Genomic DNA, 18,939 nt, shown 5'->3' on the forward strand with positions numbered 1-18,939 from the left:
CCTAACGAGTCTTCTGGTGAGGATTGCCTGGATGGATAAAGGTCATCTTGTGGGATGTCTGGATTGTTATAATCATCCCATGGGTCTGGGGATCCAGTAGGGGTGGGGTCTTGTGGTACATCCGCTGGGTCGTAGTATGGGTCCCCCTGATCATCATGGTCTGGAGACGGGGTCGGAGAGCGATGAGGCAGGGGTGGAGAAGGTGGAGGGGGCGGAGGTGGAGAGGGTGGAGGAGGTGGAGAGGGTGGAGGAGGTGGGGAAGGCACTCTGAAAGGGCAGGTAGCACAGTCCTTCTTCTTTGGAGGTTGAGGTGGAGCTGGTTTGTCCAAATGTCTCTTTTTTTAAGACAGTGCCAAATGTCCAGTTTTTGGATCCTTGGTAAGTTTCTTTTGCAAAGGATCCGGTGTGAATAGTTCTTGCGACACTGGTTGTTCGGTCGGCGCCGACGTTTTCGGGGCCGACGGCTTTTTAGGCTTGTCTGTGCCGTGCTTTTTTGGAACCTCCGATTTTTTGTTCGGTGCCGAGACAGGCTTCGGCACGGGAGTGTCGGTGCAGAGGGCCTTATGATGTTTGGTCGACACCGAGAGGCCGGGTTTTGACACCGAGGGCTTTGGTGCGGAGCTAGGTGTGGAGGTAGAGGCCGATCTCTTCTTCGGTGCCGAAGGGTGTTTTTCGGCACCGCTGGCAGGCTGGCTCGAGCCCGAGCCGCCGGAAGGCTTATTAGGCTTCTTCATCGGGCCTGAAGGTGGGGTGTTAGAAGTAGTGTCTCTGGTCTTGCCTAGGCTCGGAGGCGAAGGCGTGACCGAAGCCTTTTTGGGTGTCGGAGCGGGTGTGGCTATAATACTCACGACCCTCTGCGCCGGGGTGATGTCCTCCACATCCGAGTCGTCGGCTTCGGAAGCACTGACGAGGTCGTCTTCTCCTTCAGTGTGCTGCTGTTCCAGAGCTTCGACGTCGTCCCCGAAGATGTCGACTGGAGCGGAGGTCGAGGAGTGCGCCATGTTGCGCCTGGCTCTTCGATCTCGAATAGTCTTTTTCGATTTAAAAGACTTGCAGGCGGGACAGTCTCGAGCCTCGTGTTCAGGGGAGAGGCAGAGGTTGCACACCTCATGAAGATCGGTGTGGGGGAATTTGGACCCACATCGAGGGCACTTCTTGAAGGGAGTTCTTTCCATCAGCCGAGACCGGAGCCGGGATAGGCCCTAAGGCCGCCGTCGACGACTGGAATCGAATATGTGTCGAAGAGAAGGTGATTGAGGAGATCTAGATCTGAACAATACCGCAATGAGCGAGGATTCCGCTTCAATCGTTGAACTGGAAAAGTTCAGAACCGGAGCGCGAAGTATTACATCCGAGCCCGATGGCGGAAAAAAACAATCTGAGGATGGAGCCGAAGCCCATGCGCAATACGAACCAAAGGAGGACTCACTGACCTCGTGACTTCCAAAGACTTTCCAAGAGGAAAAACAAACTGCAAACATCCGGGCCCAACACCAGATGGCGATCTATGCAAAGTGTGAAATCTGCAGCTCATATGCCTCGAACATTGGGTTACTGGTAAGTACAGTTGTAAGTATTTTTCAGAGTCAGTGCTGGGCACCAAGATCCAGCACTGGGAGCTCACCTAATAGCAGATGAGTATTTTCGTTTTCGTTACTCGGCTGATTTTTGGTGAATATTTTAAATTTTGTAAAGTCCACACTTAAAGGAATTTCAGGAAAAGCCAGTCAATGATGTAAGTACTCGACTGGCAGAGTTAAGGTTCTGGGCATAGACTCAGGGGTCTCCCAGGGTCAGGTAGGTACAGTTGGTACACCCTCAGCAGCACAAGGGCGGCTGGGTGCAGAGAGAGTTAGGCCCAATGTTATCCTATGAGAGGTAGGGGGCCTTGGTTGGTGGCTGCTGACTAGCAGGCCACGCGGCTGTGGGAGCTGGGCTCCTGGTAACTTGCTCAGGGCAAATGGGGAAGTAGATTAGGATATAGGTTGCACTGCCAGGGGCACTCGGGCGGCTGGGTGCAGGGTGCTTTTGCTCCGTCGGGCGCTCAATGGTATTCAATGGAGATCTTGGAAAGTGAACAAAGGCTGCAGGCTCGGGAACGGAGGATCTTCAGCAGCGACCAACACTTCGAGGGGTAAGTTGTGATCTTGGAGGATAGGTAGGCACCCAGGAGTTGGGCACAAGGGGCCGTGGGGCGCCAGGTGCAGTGGTGTCTTTTGACGTCGGAAAATCTTACCCCTGCTGGTCGCGGTTGGAGGGGTCCCTGGTTCTGAGGCTGCAGGCGTCGTCTGGGTCGTCGAGGAGGGTCCTTGGGCACTGGATTCCAGGTCAGAATTGCCGGGTGGACGTCCTCAGGGTCTTTGTCCGGCTCGGCGGGTGCAGAGTGCGCTGGATTCGCGGTTCCTGGCTGGCACCAGGGGTATTGCTGTTTGAGCAGAACCACTGCTCTGGGAGTCCCAGTCTTGGTAGAGTCTCAAGGTGGTCAGGTCCTCCGGGGTTTTTGAGGTTGCTGACCACTGAAGGCGCCGGTGTGCCACAGGAGCAGGTTCAAGGATCACCAGGCCGGTAGGGCTGGGGCCAAGTCAGTAGATGTCGTCCTTTTGTTAGCAGCTGCGCGGCGTGTCTTCTTGTATCTTTATGATCTTGCTTGTTGTTGAATCGGGATCTGAGGAAGGAAGGTTCAGGGTGCCCCTAAATACTAAATTTAGGGGCGTTACAGGTAGGTAAGGGGCAGGGTACACCATCTATCCTGCCACTCTCCTGTGGGAGGGGGGCAGTGGCCTAGTCCTGATTGGGCGCTTTTAGGAGAGATCCCAGTGCTGGATCTTGGTGCCCAGCACTGACCCTGAAGAATATTCACGACCGTACTTACCAGCAACCCAATTTTCTTCCATAGGAAACCATTGACTGTTTTTCTGTGAAGTGTCTTCTAAGTGTCGATTTTTGCAAACTTTAAATATTCTTTAAAAATCGTGCTAACTGTGAAAACGCAATTACTCACCTGTTTTAGATAGAGATCCCAGTACTGAGTCTAGGAGCCCAGTACTGGATTGCAAAAGTAACGAGAACCTACTTTACCTGCAACTTGAATTTTCTTCCATAGGGAATCATTGACTGTTTTTCTATGAAATTTCTTCTAAGTGTCAACTTTTAAAATAGCTAAATATTTCCTAAAAATCACAACAGTAACTAAGTCGACTTTTATCACTTGTTTCTAAGAACTGTCCCAGGACTGAATCTAGGATCCAATCCTGGAGTTACAAAAGTAATCCTGAATGTAATCGATTGTAAATAACTTAAAATTTCCATTGAGCTCAATGCATTATTGTGTTTGAAATTGTGTTGCCTATTGCAACAACCTGTAACCAGTATTTAAAAAAGTCAAATGCATATTGCACAAGTATTTACCTAAAGCATCTCATTCTGAGAAAGTATATTTTAATACCTATTGTTGGTTCTAATATATAACAGACATTTTTTATATAAACCATTGGCCTAGAGTTCAGTTATTGAGTGTGTGAGACCATTTGCTGACTGTGTGCAACAAATGCTTTACACTGTCCTCTGATACTGCCTTACTGCTCGACCAAGCTACCACTTTAGAGAGTAAGGTTATATCTAACTTTAGCCTCTGTCAAACCTCTGGGGACTGTGGACTCTGTACACACTGTACCTATTTGGGAACAGTATATACAGAGCCACTTTCTCACAATGCACCAGTGCTGGATCCAGGATCCAACACTGAGTAAGAAAAAGTAACCATAACCCTACTTACCTGCTAAGTGAATTTCCTCCCATAGGATAATATTGGTGATTCTATGTGAAAAAGTTTTTAAGTGTCAACTTTTAAAATACAATAATATTCCTTAAAAGTCATACCTGTAACCAAAACGTTTTTACTCACGTTTTTCCAGGAACTGTCCCAGGACTAAATCTAGGATCCAGTCCTGTGGTAAGAAAAGTAATCCAAAAAGTAACTAATTGCATTTACTTAGAAATTCCCATTGAGCTCAATGTATAATTGTGTTTGAAATTGTGTTGCCCATTGCAACAACTGTAGCTACTGTATTCAAAAGTCTATTGCCTATTGAAAGCATTTATCCAAAGCATCTCATTCTGAGAAAGTATATTTTGATACCCATTGTTGGTTCTAAAATAAAATAATCATATATTTTTATATACAAACCATTGGCCTAGAGTTCAGTTCTTGAGTGTGTGAGACCATTTGCTGACTGAGTGTGTACAACAAATGCTTTACACTGTCCTCTGATACAGCCTTACTGCTCGACCAAGCTACCAATTTAGAGAGTAAGGTTATATCTAACTTTAGCCTCAGCCAAACCGCTGGGGACTGTGGACATTGTGCACACTGTACCTATTTGGGAACAGTATATACAAAGCCACTTTCTTACAGAGCTTCCACTCCACTTCCAGCGGAACCGCAACAGAAACACGACAACAATAGATCTCGCAAGCGAGCAACGCATACGCTGCAACGCTAGGCGAGACCTAAAAAAGGAGAAATACAGCAATTCCGTACCCAACCACTAGATGGCTTAATAATGCGCAGCACGTGAATCCAGAAAAGATTCAGGCTGCGAAATCCAAGTTTAGAAGAGTCCATTGAAGCATTTATTGTTCGTATCCATTTTAGTGAGATTTTATTAATTTTTCTAGTAGACTGATAACCTAAAACAGTAGAAGTGCCCTCACCCTTTGTGGGGTAATGTATAGATTTACCTAAAAAGTAAGTACTGCTACTAAGCTACAAATTGCTCAACATTCCTTAAAAATATTCTCAAAATGGACACCAGTTCCAAGATGCAGATACACGTGTAAAAAAAAAGAAAGAAGCATATTTTTAAGGCAAACTGTTAAGAAACGGGAAAAGCAAAATGAAGATTGCACAAAGACAATTATGTGGCAAAAACTTCACATACTGTTTTATCTTTTAATAATTTACTATAAGATTAAAATGGAGGTATAAGGGTCTTAATTACGGCTTGGCCTATTATTCTCACAGAAATCTTTAAATACTATTTGATGCAAGCCTTTGGTTTTACTAACTCCCTCCTAACTAAAATCAATAATTTAAGTATTACTTCATCTCTAGTTTACCAGTATGTTTCCTAGCCCACATCACTATAAATATAATGACCAAACAATTTCATAATACTTCATCTCAGGGTGACTACATAAAAAGTTTAAGAACTAATGCAGGTTTAAATTAAAGAAGGTAATACATGCTGCTGACAAAATAAATACTTTTGATGGCACTGGCATGTGTTGCCAATTAGGGCCAAACGTACCCGTTGGCCACTGAATGTTGTCTTGAACGAGGGTCTCCCTGAGGGTTCCGTCCATGGCCGCCGTCTCAATCTTGGGGTGGTTTCCCCAATCGGACCAGTACATCGTTCTGAAGCAGAGGAAGGTGAACGAAAAAAGATTAAATTGACAGCTTATAGAAATTGCAAAATCCAGAGATCTCAAACTTAGCTTTGGATCTAGCACCTACTTTCTGAATAGTCTCTGTGTTCCATGACTAATCACAGATGATTTTATTTCCGTGCCACTTACACAAGACACAAAATAGGATTGGTGAAGTCAGTGCGCTGTAAATACTTGCTTTACAACATATCGCTTAAGTAACCGTGAATGCAGTCTGTCTCATAAAGACACTGGCAATATTTCACAACTCAATGTAGCATGTCACAACAGCTCCAGGACTAGCCCAGGGCAGGACTTGACGCACACGTTACTTTCTTGTGTAACGATATATCTGTAAGAGACATTAGTTAGTGATAGATTCCTTACCTTAGAATTTCCAGAGGCGTCAGACTGGATCCGGAAAGTTTTCGGCAGCAGTACCCCTGCGCGTCTGTAGGCGCCGTCATACCGCTCCGCATACGTCGCTGGCATCGTAGCCGCCAAGATGACATTGTCGGAGCTACTTAGACGCGCCCTGGCGTCAGTTCTGTACACAACTTTTCGGCGCCAGGAGCGCAGAGCCATGCCAGAGACCGACTACTGGTGCAATAGAACTAGGGCCACGAAAGAGATGACCTGAACCCTAGAGAACAGTTCGCAGAACGGGGTGGATGCGCGGGCGGTAAGGAATCTATCACAAACTAATGTCTCTTATCGTTACACAAGTAAGTAACTTGTGCATCTGAAAGACGCACGTTAGTAATAGATTTCTTACCTTAGAATACATACCCAAGCAATACCAACCCCGGTGGTGGGTCTGCGAAGTGAGATTACACCAGAAAGTCATGGAGAACTGAAAGGCCAAAGAAGCCGTCTCGCCGGACCTGACTGTCAAGGCAATAGTGCTTAGTGAAAGTATGCAACGAGGCCCAAGTGGCCGCCTGACAGATGCCTTGCAGGGGGACACCGCGTCCCAATGCTGTAGTAGCTGCTGTCGCCCTGATAGAATGGGAGCATAGCCCAACCGGAGGTTCCTTTTAGCCAGAGAGTAACAGGCTTTAATGCACAAGACAACCCATCAGGAGATAGTCCGGTTGTGCACAGCCCGACCTTTCTTGGCACCCACGTAGCCAACAAAAAGCTGGTCATTCAACCGGAACTGTTGAGTGCAGTTGCGATAGAACGAAAGCGCACGTTTTGGGTCCAGACGGTGGAGCCTCTCCTCTTCTCTTGAAGGGTGCGGAGGCGGAAAGAAAGTGGGGAGAGTGACAGTTTGCCCGAGATGAAAGGCAGAGACTACTTTTGGTAGAAAGGAGGGACGTGGTCGAAGCACAACCTTGTCCGGATGAATCGCCAGGAACGGAGGTTTACAGGAAAGAGCTTGGAGCTCACTCACTCGCCGAGCGGAGGTGATGGCCACCAGGAAGACAGTTTTCAAAGTTAATAATCGCAAAGGACAGTTATGAAGAGGCTCAAAGGGGGCACACATCAAGTATTTGAGAACCAGGTTTAAATCCCATTGAGGCATCACAAAAGGAATAGGAGGGAAAAGGTGAGTAAGGCCTTTGAGAAATCTATTGATAACCGGGGACTTGAAAAGAGAGGGCTGATCAGGCAGCCTAAGAAAGGCTGAAAGAGCAGAAAGATAGCCCTTGATAGTGCCCAGAGCAGAGCCCTGCTGGGCCAAAGAAAGAAGGAACAATAGGCCCTTAGAAAGAGGGGCAGCAAGAGGATCTACAGCTTTCGCTGTGCACCATGTCACTAATTTTTTCCACCGACAGGCGTATACTGTTTTAGTGGAGGGACACCTGGCTGCCAGAATTACATTACAAATTTCAGGAGGCAAGTCATATGGAATCAGCTGTCGTCGCTCAATCTGCACGCAAAGAGCTGGAGGCTGGACAGGTTCGGGTGGAGGACCATTCCCTGTTGCTGCGACAGGAGATCCTCCCGAAGAGGCAGTCGGATCAGGGGATATACGCTCATACTAAGTAGCTCGGGATACCAAACTCTTCGAGCCCAGTCTGGCACTACAAGAATGACTTGGGCCTGGTCGCGCCGAATCTTCTTCAGCACTCTGGGCAGAAGTGGTATAGGCAGAAAGGCGTACAATAGACTGCAACTTCACTCGTGACGAAAAGCGTTTCCGACCGAGTGCCGCCTTGGAAACTCCAACGCGCAGAACTGCTCTTCGGTGGCGAATAGATCTACCCAAGGTTATCTCTACCGCTGAAAGAGATCTTGCACCACCTTCGAGTGAAGACGCAATTCGTGATCCAACATGCACCTGCGGCTGAGTTCATCTGCCCTGGTGTTACGTGTACCTGCCAGGTGTTGAACCACCAAGGAAATGCCTCGACGTTCCAGCCACGTCCAGAGACCTAGAGCCACCTGACATAGGGTCCACGACCCCACCCTGCCCTGCGTGTTGCAGTACCACATGGCGGTGGTGTTGTCTGTGAACACCTACACTACTCTCCCCTTGACAGACGGAAGGAATGCTTTCAGTGCAAGTAGGATCGCCCTGAGCTCCAAAAGATTGATATGGAGCTTGGACTCCGCCGGAGACCAGAGGCCTCTGATCTCCGCCTCTCCTATGAGGCCGCCCCATCCCAGGAGGGACGCTTCCGTCACTACTGTGTGCTCCGGTTGGGGAAGGGAGAGGGATCTGTCGCTGACCAAACGCTGGTTCGTGAACCACCACTGCAAGTCCTGTGCAGTGCCTTCCGAGATCCGGACGTAGTCGGACAGGTTCCCCCGATGCTGCGTCCACTGGAACTTCAGGTCCCACTGCAGAGCCCGCAAATGCCATATGGCATGATAGATCAGCAGGAGGCCATGAGGTTCAGCAGCCTCAGGGTCTTCCTGACCGAAACCCAGGACCAGGGTCGAAAGAGCGGAATCATAGCCCGAATGTCCCAGACTCGCTGTTCGGGAGGATAAACCCGAAACTGCGCCGTATCCAGAACCGCTCCGATCAAGAGGAGCTTCTGAGAGGGAATCAGGTGCGACTTCAGTACATTGATGGAAAACCCCAGCAAATGCAGGAGGTCGGCCGTGGAGGTGGGACGTGACTGCCAACAGCCAGTCGTCGAGATAGCGGAAGGCTGAAACCCCTGACCTGTGCAAATGAGCTGCGACCACCGCCATCACTTTCATGAACACCCGAAGGGCGCTGGTAAGGCCAAAAGGGAGAACGGTGAACTGAAAATGCTCGTGGCCTACTGTGCACCGTAGGTATATGAAAGTAAGCATCCTGCAAGTCCAGCGCTACGAGTCAGTCTTGCGGGTCTAGGGCAGCCAAGACCTAAGCAAGCGTGAGCATCTTGAACTTCTCCTTTCGGAGGAAGCGATTCACGAACCATATGTCTAAGAAAGGACGCAGGCCCTTGTCCTTCTTCGGAACCAGGAAGTTGTGGGAATAACAAGCACGACCTACTTCTGGCGTCGGAACGCGCTCGATGGCCCCCTTGGCCAAGAGGGCCGCAACTTCCTGCTGGAGAAGCACCAAGTGATCCCCCGACATGCGGTGGTACTGAGGTGGCATGGCTGGAGGGCTATTTGCAGAACCCACCTGTCTGAGGTGATGGTGCACCACTGGGGAAGGTGATGGTGAATCCTGCCACCCACTGGTGTCTGGTGGGCCTGAAACACCGGACTAGGAAGGTTTTGAGGCAGTGGCGGCAGGGGCGGAGGTGGATTGACCTGCCCACTGCCCTCGGGACCCACCACGGCGGGTCTCACGTCCACGGCTGCACTGAGATTGCGGCTGCGCAGGCTTGCGGGTCTGAAAGGAACGCGCTTGGGCACCTTGACCGTGACCTCGAAAGTAGTAAAAAGTGGACCCCGAGGGAGTACGCGTGGTGGCAAGACCCAAGGACTGGGCCGTAGCCCGAGAGTCCTTAAAGCGTTCCAGGGTGCTATCTGCCTTGTCACCAAAGAGGCAAGTGCCATCAAAAGGCATGTCCAAAAAAGTGTTCTGGACATCCCTGGAGAAGCCAGTAGTTCTGAGCCAAGAGTAACGGCGGAGCGCCACCGTTGTGGAAAGTGCCCTGCCGAGGGAAACGGCCGTGTCAAGCCCAGAACGGATAGTAAATTTAGCAGCATCCCTCCCTTCGGTAATGGCCTGGGAGAGAACCGCCCGTGCTTCCACAGTGCACTGAGGCAGCACCTGTGCCACGGTGTCCCACACAGAATGGGAATAGCGGCCCAACAGGCACGCAGTATTCTCCGCTCGCAACCAGAAACTGGCAGAAGTGAAAATCTTTTTCCCCAAACTGCTCCAGTTTCCTAGATTCCTTGTCCAGAGGAGCAGAAGGGCATGCGCTGGGCTAGGCAGAAGCCTGGACAACCAGACTCTCAGGAGTTGGGTGTTGTGTGAGAAAGCTGGGGTCGCCCGGCGATGGCGGCATGCCACACCCCTATCTACAGGAACTCCTGAGTTAGGTTTGGTCCAGGTGCTCAACAAGATGTCAGTAAGCCCCTCGTTGAAGGGCAGCAGCAGCTCCGCGGAGGACGACGGTGGCTGCAGCACCTCGGTCAGGCGATTGGTCCCGATAGGTACAGAAGGGAGCTCGAGGTTAAGAGCCTCAGCTGCACTACGCAACACCACTGAAAAAGTCCCAACCTCCTCCGTAGCCACGGAAGAAGGGGACAGTGTACCAGGGTGTAGAGAGAAATCCAGATCCACTGGACCCTCCATGTCGCCTTCCCATTCAGGCTCATCCTCACATTGAGCAGCAAGAGGGTCTTCAGACCCCTACCAGTACTCCCCTTCATCCACCGGTTGTTGAGGAGGCCGGTAAGGACGAGGTGCCTGGGGAAACAGGACAAATTCCCCAACAAGAAATGGAATCGGGGGTAAGAGACCAATCCTGGTTTGGTGGCGTCAGCGGCGGCGCCGAGGCCGGAGCCGGTGGCGCCGCAGGGTATGGTGCCAGCGTAGCCGAGGCCAAAGGGGGCGGCATGGGGGCAGATCCACCCAACGGGCCCGAAGGCGCTCCGGAGGGACCCGATGGGGCAAACAAATGACGCAAGGCCGACACGAAGGCCTGTACCTCGTCCAAAGTTGCGTGCGGGCCTGGAAAGGGTGGGTAGGCCGCAGGCAACCACGGAGGCTCCAACGGAGCCACGGGGGAGTGGCCGCCCGCCCCCTCGACCGCATCCTGCAACCGGTGAGGGATAGAAGAGCGACGTCGCTTCTTTGACTTTTTATGGCGCCATGACCTACCAGTCCCAGATTCCGGCGAGCGATGCTGATGGCTCCAATACCGGTCCCTCGACCTCCCGCGGGAGCGGGACCTCGATCGGCGCGGAACCGATTGCCGGACCTCCAACAACTTTTGGGAACGCTCCCGCAAAGCTTTCGGCGCCATGGCCCGACAATCGGGGCACACCTCGGGGTTGTGGGCATGCCCCAAGCAAAACACACGTCTTGCGGGTCCGCTATCGACATGTTCCAGCAGCGGGCCCTACAGGACTTAAACCCGGGCATTCTTACTGCACCAGGAGTCGAGTACTCGACAAAACAAGTTGTCAGAAACCAAGTTAAACTTTTAACTAGGGGTACCGCTCTCTTTTTCCACGCAGCAGCACAGATCCGAGAGAAAGAACTGACGTCAGCGCGCGTGGGCGCATCTAAGTAGCTCCAACGACGTAATCTCGGCGGCTACGACGCCAGCGACATACGCGGAGCCGTATGACGACGCCTACCGACGCGCAGGGGCACTGCTGACGAAGACTTTCCCGATCCAGTCTGACGCCTGGGGATATTCTAAGGTAAGGAATCTATCACTAACGTTTCTCTTTCAGATATTCGTAGTACAGAACTGCAGTGGACCAAAATGAGGTACACTGTGTAAAGAGTTCAGGCAAAGCCCATTTGGTTTACAGAGCCACAAATGATAACCCAAATGCTCTCTTTTGTGGTAGTGTGGGCTAGCAGTTAGGCTTACCACAGGTTAGTGCTCAGCATTTATTGCACACACAAAGTCAGTAAGTGAGACACACACTCAAAGAAATCCAACACCAATTGATAAAAATAACATTTTTATATGAATTTAGATACCAAGATCATCAGTAAGTACTTTTCGAGTTAGGAATTAACATTTTTTTTTTAAAGTTCCCACAGTGCAATTTCAGGAGCCGTAATGTTATCCTATGGGGAAAAAACATATACTGCATTCAGGCACTGTTAGCGACTTATGTGACCCTTCTCCTGCACTTAAGGTGAGTAGGGGGCAAGGTCCAACGCCACACCAACAGGTCACCTCGGGCAGCCTGGAACAGAGGCCGTTAACTTCAATGGGGAATGGTCCGGTTGAAAAGAGGCTGCAAGGTGGGACTAGTGTCAGTCCAGGCAAACCCACAGGGGGCTCAGTCCTTGAGATGCTCGGCCACGTAGGAACATGGGTGGGTCACTTCTCCTCGGGTTGTGGGCCTCTGGAACAGCAGTGCATTTAGGCATCGGGTTCGTGCTGTGGTAGACACTTGCGGGTGAGGAGGGTCTGCACCAAGAGGCTGCAGGTGGCAACTGGGAGTCCAGTCTAGGCAAACCCAAATTTGAGGGTCTCAGGGCCCTGTTGGCACCGTCACCTCCCTTGGACTTAGGCTGAGGGGTGCGGAGGTACTTTGAGATGTTGGGTAGTGGCGGTCCGAGGCTCACTCTTTGTCATGGTTCTGCAGAAAAGGGGCAAACAGGACATCTGGGCCACTCTCGATGCGGGCCTTACTGTTCCTGAATTCTCTCGACGTACAGGTCAGTGTTCCTCAGTGTTGGTGTCTGGGCTGGACACAACAAGTGTAGGGAGCTGGTTCTGTATATACTATACCAAAGAAAGGTATAGTATGCATAGAGTCCAGTTGATCCCTAGAGGTATAGCAGAGGCTAAAGTAGATAATACCTTACTCTCTTTTGTGGTAGTGTGGTTAAGCAGTCAGGCTTATCAGAAGGTAGTGTTAAGCATTTGTAGTACACACTCAGGCAAGAAATGATGTCACACTCAAAGAATGAATCCAGACTAATTTTTGTATAAAAAGTTATTTTGTTGTTTTATTTCTAGAACAAAGATTTACTTAAAAGCAGGTAAGTTATACTCTTCATACAATGTTTCTTTTCTAAATACAGTCAACACTGGTTTTGTAGGAACATTCAGATTACTTTTGCAGCTGAGAAAACTGCTAAAAAAACACTTGAAATGACTTTCAGATAACTTTGTGATTACTTTTCTAGTTTGGCATGATATAAACTACACACTTTGAGCAACACAGGACATCAGCAAACAAGTTAACTCTGGTAACGGAACCAAGTTACTTTTGTTGCATTAAAAGACAGTTCAACACTAAGGGGTGGCCTTCACTCTGCCTCCCCCACCTGAGGGGTGGGGTTGGCAAAGGTGAGCACACTTCCCTTCCTGTTTAGGTTTTCCAACCGATTATCGTGCCCAAAGTGGGGGTCAGAACCAGTGGGAGACAGTTGCTGATAGCAGTAAATGGCTGGAGGGTAGCTAACGAAGGCAGAATGCCTTTGAAGCTCCCTCTTCGAGGAACAAGCCCATCCTGGGGGAGGAGGCATGACACCTCTGTCCAGGATGTACTTTGTTTCCAGACCCAGAGACTGGAGGCTCTCTACCAAGGGGTCCAGTAATCTGTAAAGTGGTGGCAGGTGGCTGGGAGCCAGTCAGAAACCAAACAAGGGTTGGTTGTTTTTCTGGAAGAATCCTTAAGATGCCCTCTCGGTTTATTTTTCATTAAATCCCACACTGGCATCAGTGTGGGTTTAATGTGCAGGTTAGTCTGATACCAAACTTCCCAGACTTCAGTAAAGCCATCACGGAGCTTTTGAGTTTGTGTTGACAAACTCCCAGCCCATGCACACAAAATGGCTCCGCTGCAATTATGTCTGTGAATGGCACAGACGCTGAAGGGGCACATTGCTCTTGCTCTTTTGGGCTGTAAGGCCTGCTAGAGCAGTGACTTACCCATGCTACAGGAAGTTTTGGTTGGTGTTTCACACAGGGATTTGTGCCATGTCGACTCTTCAGCTTGGTCTGCACCAAAACACGCAGCCTGCCATGTCAGGGTAGGGGTGTTAAGGTTAGGGGTGGCACAATACAGGCTGCAGCCCTCAGTGTTTCTCTCTGGTCACAAAGCCCTTGGTACCAGGGGTACCTTTTACAAGCGACTTACATGTGGCCCAGAGGTGTCCCAATTGTGGGTACAAAGGTACAGTTTTGGGAAAGAACACAGGTGCTGGGGCCTGATTAGCAGGATCCTAGCACACACACACTGTCAAATTGGCATCAGGTATCTGGCAAAAGGTTGAGGAGTAACCATGCAAAAATGGGCACCTTCCTACACTGGGTCCAACTTTGAGTGTTGGGTCCTGGTCTCATAGGCTGCAAGAGGCGAGGAGCGATGATACAATCTTGGGTCCCAACTTCTTCCGCTTTTGTGGATAGCTCCTGCCAACAGGAAGTAAGACAACTGACTCTTGGAGCCTCTCCTTCTGGCTGGCGTTCAGGAACATCTACTCCACAAGGAGAAAACCGCAGCCACAGTCCAACTTCAGTGCAGCCTGTCTTTGCCAGGTCCTTGGGCAGCAGGGCAGTCCTTCTTCGGTCATCTTCTCCAGTCCAAGTGACAAGAGTTCGGAGGTTAAAGGGGACTTCTTTTCTGTCCATTAGCAGGAGCCCAGGGTACACTCAGTCAAAGCACATCAGCAGTTCAGCAAAAAGTGGGGGCAACCATGCAGAAAGAGGGCACTTTCTCACACCAGTCTCCAAAAATGAATGCTGTGAGCTTCACCTTCAGCCACCCGCTCAAATTAAGCCCTGATATTGGGCCTGATATAGATCTTGACGGACGGGTTACTGCGTCGCAACAGTGACAGATATCCTGTCCGCTGAATTATATGTTCCATTATATCCTATGGGATTTATATTTTGGCAGACAGGATATCACTCACCATTGTGGAGGAGTAAGCCGTCTGCCAAGATGTAAATCATGCCCATAGTTTATTCTTGCTTTTCTTGTTTTTTGGGGTGTATGATATTTACAGATTCTAGTACAAACAATATGAAGTGCTGGGATTAGAATTTAGTAGGCTCAACATGAGCAACAATTGGCACTGGCAGCTCATGTGGGTGGACGTGGTCTATTACTTCTGATCTTACTAAACCACCTTACCACATATGGCCAGTTCCTCATCTTCTTCTAGTTGGCCAGCATTTATAGCAAGCAAAGATAATTATAATGTTCTGTTCCTACATGTTCCTTACAACAATATTAAAATCCTCTCTGGTGTTGGTGCTCTAGTTCTTACCCTCTAAGCGGGTCCACCACAATGGCGTGAGGTTCGTCGATCATGCCCGATATCAGGGTCTTGCGGTTCTCTCCTTTCATTTGAGCAACTTCAATCACATCACGTCCAGAGTCTGTCCAGTAAATGTTGCCTGCCACCCAGTCGATAGCGATGCCCCGTGGCATTTTCAGTCCAGGGATCTGTAGCAAGAAGGAAAAACAAACTGCTTATCAATCATGGAACCGGATATTTGGGTTCAACATCCGACCTTGTATTTAGATAGAAGATAGTATCACAGATCTATCTAAAAGAGGTGATCACAAGCTAATTGTAGGACGTCTGTATACCAGTAGGAACTGGCCCAATTTACACGGACAAAGCTGTCATGGTACGTGTGTCCATATCTGCTCCAATGAAGAGTAACCTCTGTGATGGGGTGACTGAAGATTTGTCAGAATTTATCAAACTGCACAATTGCTGCAAAAGCCTTGTTGTACAGTTTAGCTTTACCATGTTCAGAATGGATCTAATGATGGGTAGCATCTGTGAAGGAGTCAGCTGTGACTTCGCATATTTATAGTGAACACCTATGAAATGACGAGATGTGCCGCAGTCTGTAGGTTGGTGACGACAACCTTGGGTGAAGCCTCCTTCAGCAGCTCCCTTGACCTCAGAAGTAGTGCTGCAACCAGCCCTATTTTTCACGTGAACACCCTAGGGGCACTGGTAAGGCCAGATCTGAGCACAGCTAATGGACAATGCTCCTGCCCCATCATGAACCGCTGATAGCCTCTGTGGGCATACAGGACGGGGTTGGAAAAATAAGCGTCCTGCACAGCCAATGTTGCTATCCAGTCTCCAGGGTCAAGGGCAGACAAGTCCTGGGCAAGGGTGAGCATTTTGAATTTTTCCTTCCTCAGGAAGGCCCTGAGAAGGTGAAGAGCAAAAATAGGACAAAGGCGTCCGCCATTCTTTGGCACCAGAAATGTATGGAAGTAAGAACCAGTCAACTTCTGATCTCAACACTCTCTCCACGGCTCCTATGGCCTGAAGGACCTGCACTTCCTGGTGCAAGAGGAATGGATTATCCTTCGTCAGCCGTACTGAGGATGGTGGAAGGTGCAGCACAGTGACAAGAAACAGCAGGGTTTAACCCAATTGGACAATCTATGGGACCCACTTGACTTAAGTTATCGCCTGCCACCCTGGCAGTAAAAAAAAAACTGATCCAGACTCTGAACGGGTGGTTGTGAGCCTCACTGTGACCCACTAAAGAGGTTTTGAGGCGGTCGCAGCGAGAGGGTCAGAAGACTGTGATGCACGCTGACCCTAATAGCCATATGATCTATAGGTACTGTGGTCTCGGCCACGAAAGGGCTGAAGGCTTTGATGGGTAGGCTAAACTTGATGGCAATAATGGAAACCCAGTGGTGGCTCCTCTGCCATTGCGGAGGTGCTTTGCACCAAAGCTCGGCTCAGAGCATCGTTTTTTACATTTGCCGGCTCTTGGCAAGCGGTATTGGGAGAGGCGTGGCTGAGGCATGGGAGGGGCCGAGGAGGAGTGCTATGAGCACACCACTCCCTAAGTGCGCATATGTGTTTTGGCTGGCCGTCTCAGGCTGACCAAAACACACATGCGCACTTAGGTTTTCTCCAGCCCAGCTGCATTGGGGAGGCAGGCTGGAGAAACCCCACAGACTCCCTGGTTTAAGGAGGGCGCCTTTCCAGCCTGCTCAGAACAATTCCCGAGGTGCTCTGCAGCACGGTATTGGATCGGAGTCTGGGTCCCAGGGGTTGCTGGGACCCAGGAAGAGGAGAGGTGGCAAAGGCAATGCTGGAGACGGCTGGCGGCAAAAGATACATTTTGTTTAGTTTAGTAATTATTCCAACCCTGCCTCCGCGCGACCCCACCCGCCCCACCACCCTTTGTTTATGGCAGCCTCACCTGAGGAAACTATTACCTTAGCCACTAAGGGGGCAAACCCTTTGGTTCTGCTGACATGGCAGAAGTACAGGCCCAAGGTGCTCACTGTGGCCCTTTAAGTGCTAAAAGGCCCTAGCCTGCCTTCTCACCCAAAAAGACATATGCGATTGAAAGGCATGGTCATGTGGGTTGGACGTCACTGGAGAAGCCTATGGCTCTCATTCAGGCATGCAACCTGAAAGCCACACTGGTGCCAATTACCCTGGCAAGGCAATCTGTGGTGTCCAAGTCACATCGGATGGTAAATTTTGCAGAATCTCGACCATTCCCAATAATCTTTCTAAGAATAGAACCCAGGCCATGAGAAACAAAGACAAAACTTGCTTGACTGAGTTCTAAAACGCGAAGGAATAACGTCCTAGAAGGCAGCAGGCACTGACCGAACATGGTGTAAAACCTGTTGTGGAAAGGGTTATGTTACACACCCAGTAAGCATCTGTTCTTGGCATATAGAGCTGTAGACTCACATGCTTTGCATACTATTGCAATCTTATGTTGGGTTGGGATGTTTGCAAGATTGTTTTTCTTCAAAATAGTCTTTCCTAGTCTCAAGTAGGCCTGGGTGGTAAATTATGTTCCGCTCGCAGAATTTGGGTAATTTCGCGTTCCGCGGAGAACGCGTAATTGCCAAAAATTGGGCGATCCGCGGCTTTGCGCTTTCAAAATGCATGTTCACAAGATATTTCCCCCCCCCCGAGCACGCAAACAACATTGCGAACAGGAAAAAAGCATCGCGAACGGGTGGAACAAGCAATTACGCGTGTTTGCGGAACTTTGCATGCTTGTGGAAATTTATTACAGTTTCGCTGAGCTTTGGTAGCGCGACTACGCAAATTGCGCCGACCCCTAGTCACAAGGTAGGATGACTCCTCCTTTCAGTGATAGTACACATGGGCATCGACTCCACTGTTAGATTGTTTTCCTGCAAGAGCGTGAGAATGCAGTAAGTGTACTATAGAGATGTCCATGCGTATGAATGTATAATCAAGAACTGCAACAACTATAGGTGGCTAGGGAGGCGGGTGAATCTACAGCTCTACATGCCAAGAACAGATGCTTACTGGGTAAGCAACAATCTGTTCGAGGCATGTGTGCTGTGGATAGACATGTTTTGCATAGACTACAAAGGAGTATAGGCCCAAAGCGGTGGCTGTAGATGTTGCAGTTGTTTGAAAACGTGTTTTAAGTACCGCTTGGCCTATATTAGCTTGTTGGCGTGCTAACACATCTACACAATAGTGTTTGGTAAATGTGTGTGTTGTATACCATGTAGCTGCTTTACATATGTCAGCTAGAGGAATGTTACCTAAAAGGGCCATAGTAACCCCTATTTTGCGGGTGGAATGCGCCCTAGGGGGTATAGCTAAAGTTATTTTTGCTTTTGCATAGCATGTTTGAATGTATTTAACAATCCATCTTGAAATACCAGATTTAGAGATATGATTGCCTTTGTGAGGTGGAGCAAATGCAACAAACAGTTGCTTTGTTTTGCGAAAATCTTTGGTCCTATCTGTGTATTACAATGAAGCTCTTTTGACATCAAGCAAGTGATAAGCATGTTCAGCTACAGAATCAGGTTGAGGAAAAAACACAGGTAACTCAACTTATTGGTTTATATGAAAAGCAGAAACGACTTTGGGAAGGAATTTAGGGTTGGCGCGAAGAACTACCCTGTCGTTGTGGAGCTGAAGGAAGGATTCTTCCAAGGTTAATGCCTGTAGCTCATCAACTCTCCTTAATGAAGTGATTGAACTGAGGAAAGCAACTTTCCATGAAAGACACTACAAAGGGCAATTGTGCAATGGTTCAAAAGGTAGACCTATAAGCTTTGTAAGAATAATGTTAAGATTCCAAACTGGCGCAGGGGGGTATTACCCTTTTCAAGCCTTCCATGAGTACTTTGATCACTGGAAATTTAAATAGTGATAAATGCTGCCAGTTCTGCAAGTACGCAGCTACCGCTGCAAGGTGCAAACAAATAGATGTATAAGCCAGTCCTGTTCGCTGTAAGTGTAGCAGATAATATTTGGTATAGAGGCATGTAGAGGATTGATTTTGTTATTACAGTAGACAACAAATCTTTTCTACTTTGCTGCATTAAAAGCTCTGTTAGTAAGCTTTCTTGGTTCTTTTAGAATAGTCATAGATTGGTAGATTTAAATAACCAAACTAGGACTTTCGGAGCCAGATCACTAAGTTTAGTTCTTTGGGATTTTGATGTCTGATT

The 18,939-nt window shown here is 49.0% G+C and overlaps 1 protein-coding gene across 2 annotated transcripts in view; it reads right to left on the reverse strand.

Moving 5' to 3' along the window:
• LRP1 (LDL receptor related protein 1) overlaps nt 1–18,939 on the reverse strand; it is a 1,298,976-nt gene that overhangs the window by 109,592 nt on the left and 1,170,445 nt on the right. For both annotated transcript variants that reach the window (XM_085654639.1, XM_085654638.1), the window contains exons 77-78: nt 14,750–14,928; nt 5,310–5,416 (exon numbers count right to left, since the gene is read on the reverse strand). In XM_085654639.1, coding sequence (XP_085510765.1) covers nt 5,310–5,416; nt 14,750–14,928 — 286 coding nt within the window. The remainder of the gene's footprint in view (nt 1–5,309; nt 5,417–14,749; nt 14,929–18,939) is intronic.

The sequence above is a fragment of the Triturus cristatus genome, chromosome 4_1 (assembly GCF_964204655.1).
Source record: "Triturus cristatus chromosome 4_1, aTriCri1.1, whole genome shotgun sequence".
NCBI lineage: Eukaryota > Metazoa > Chordata > Amphibia > Caudata > Salamandridae > Triturus > Triturus cristatus.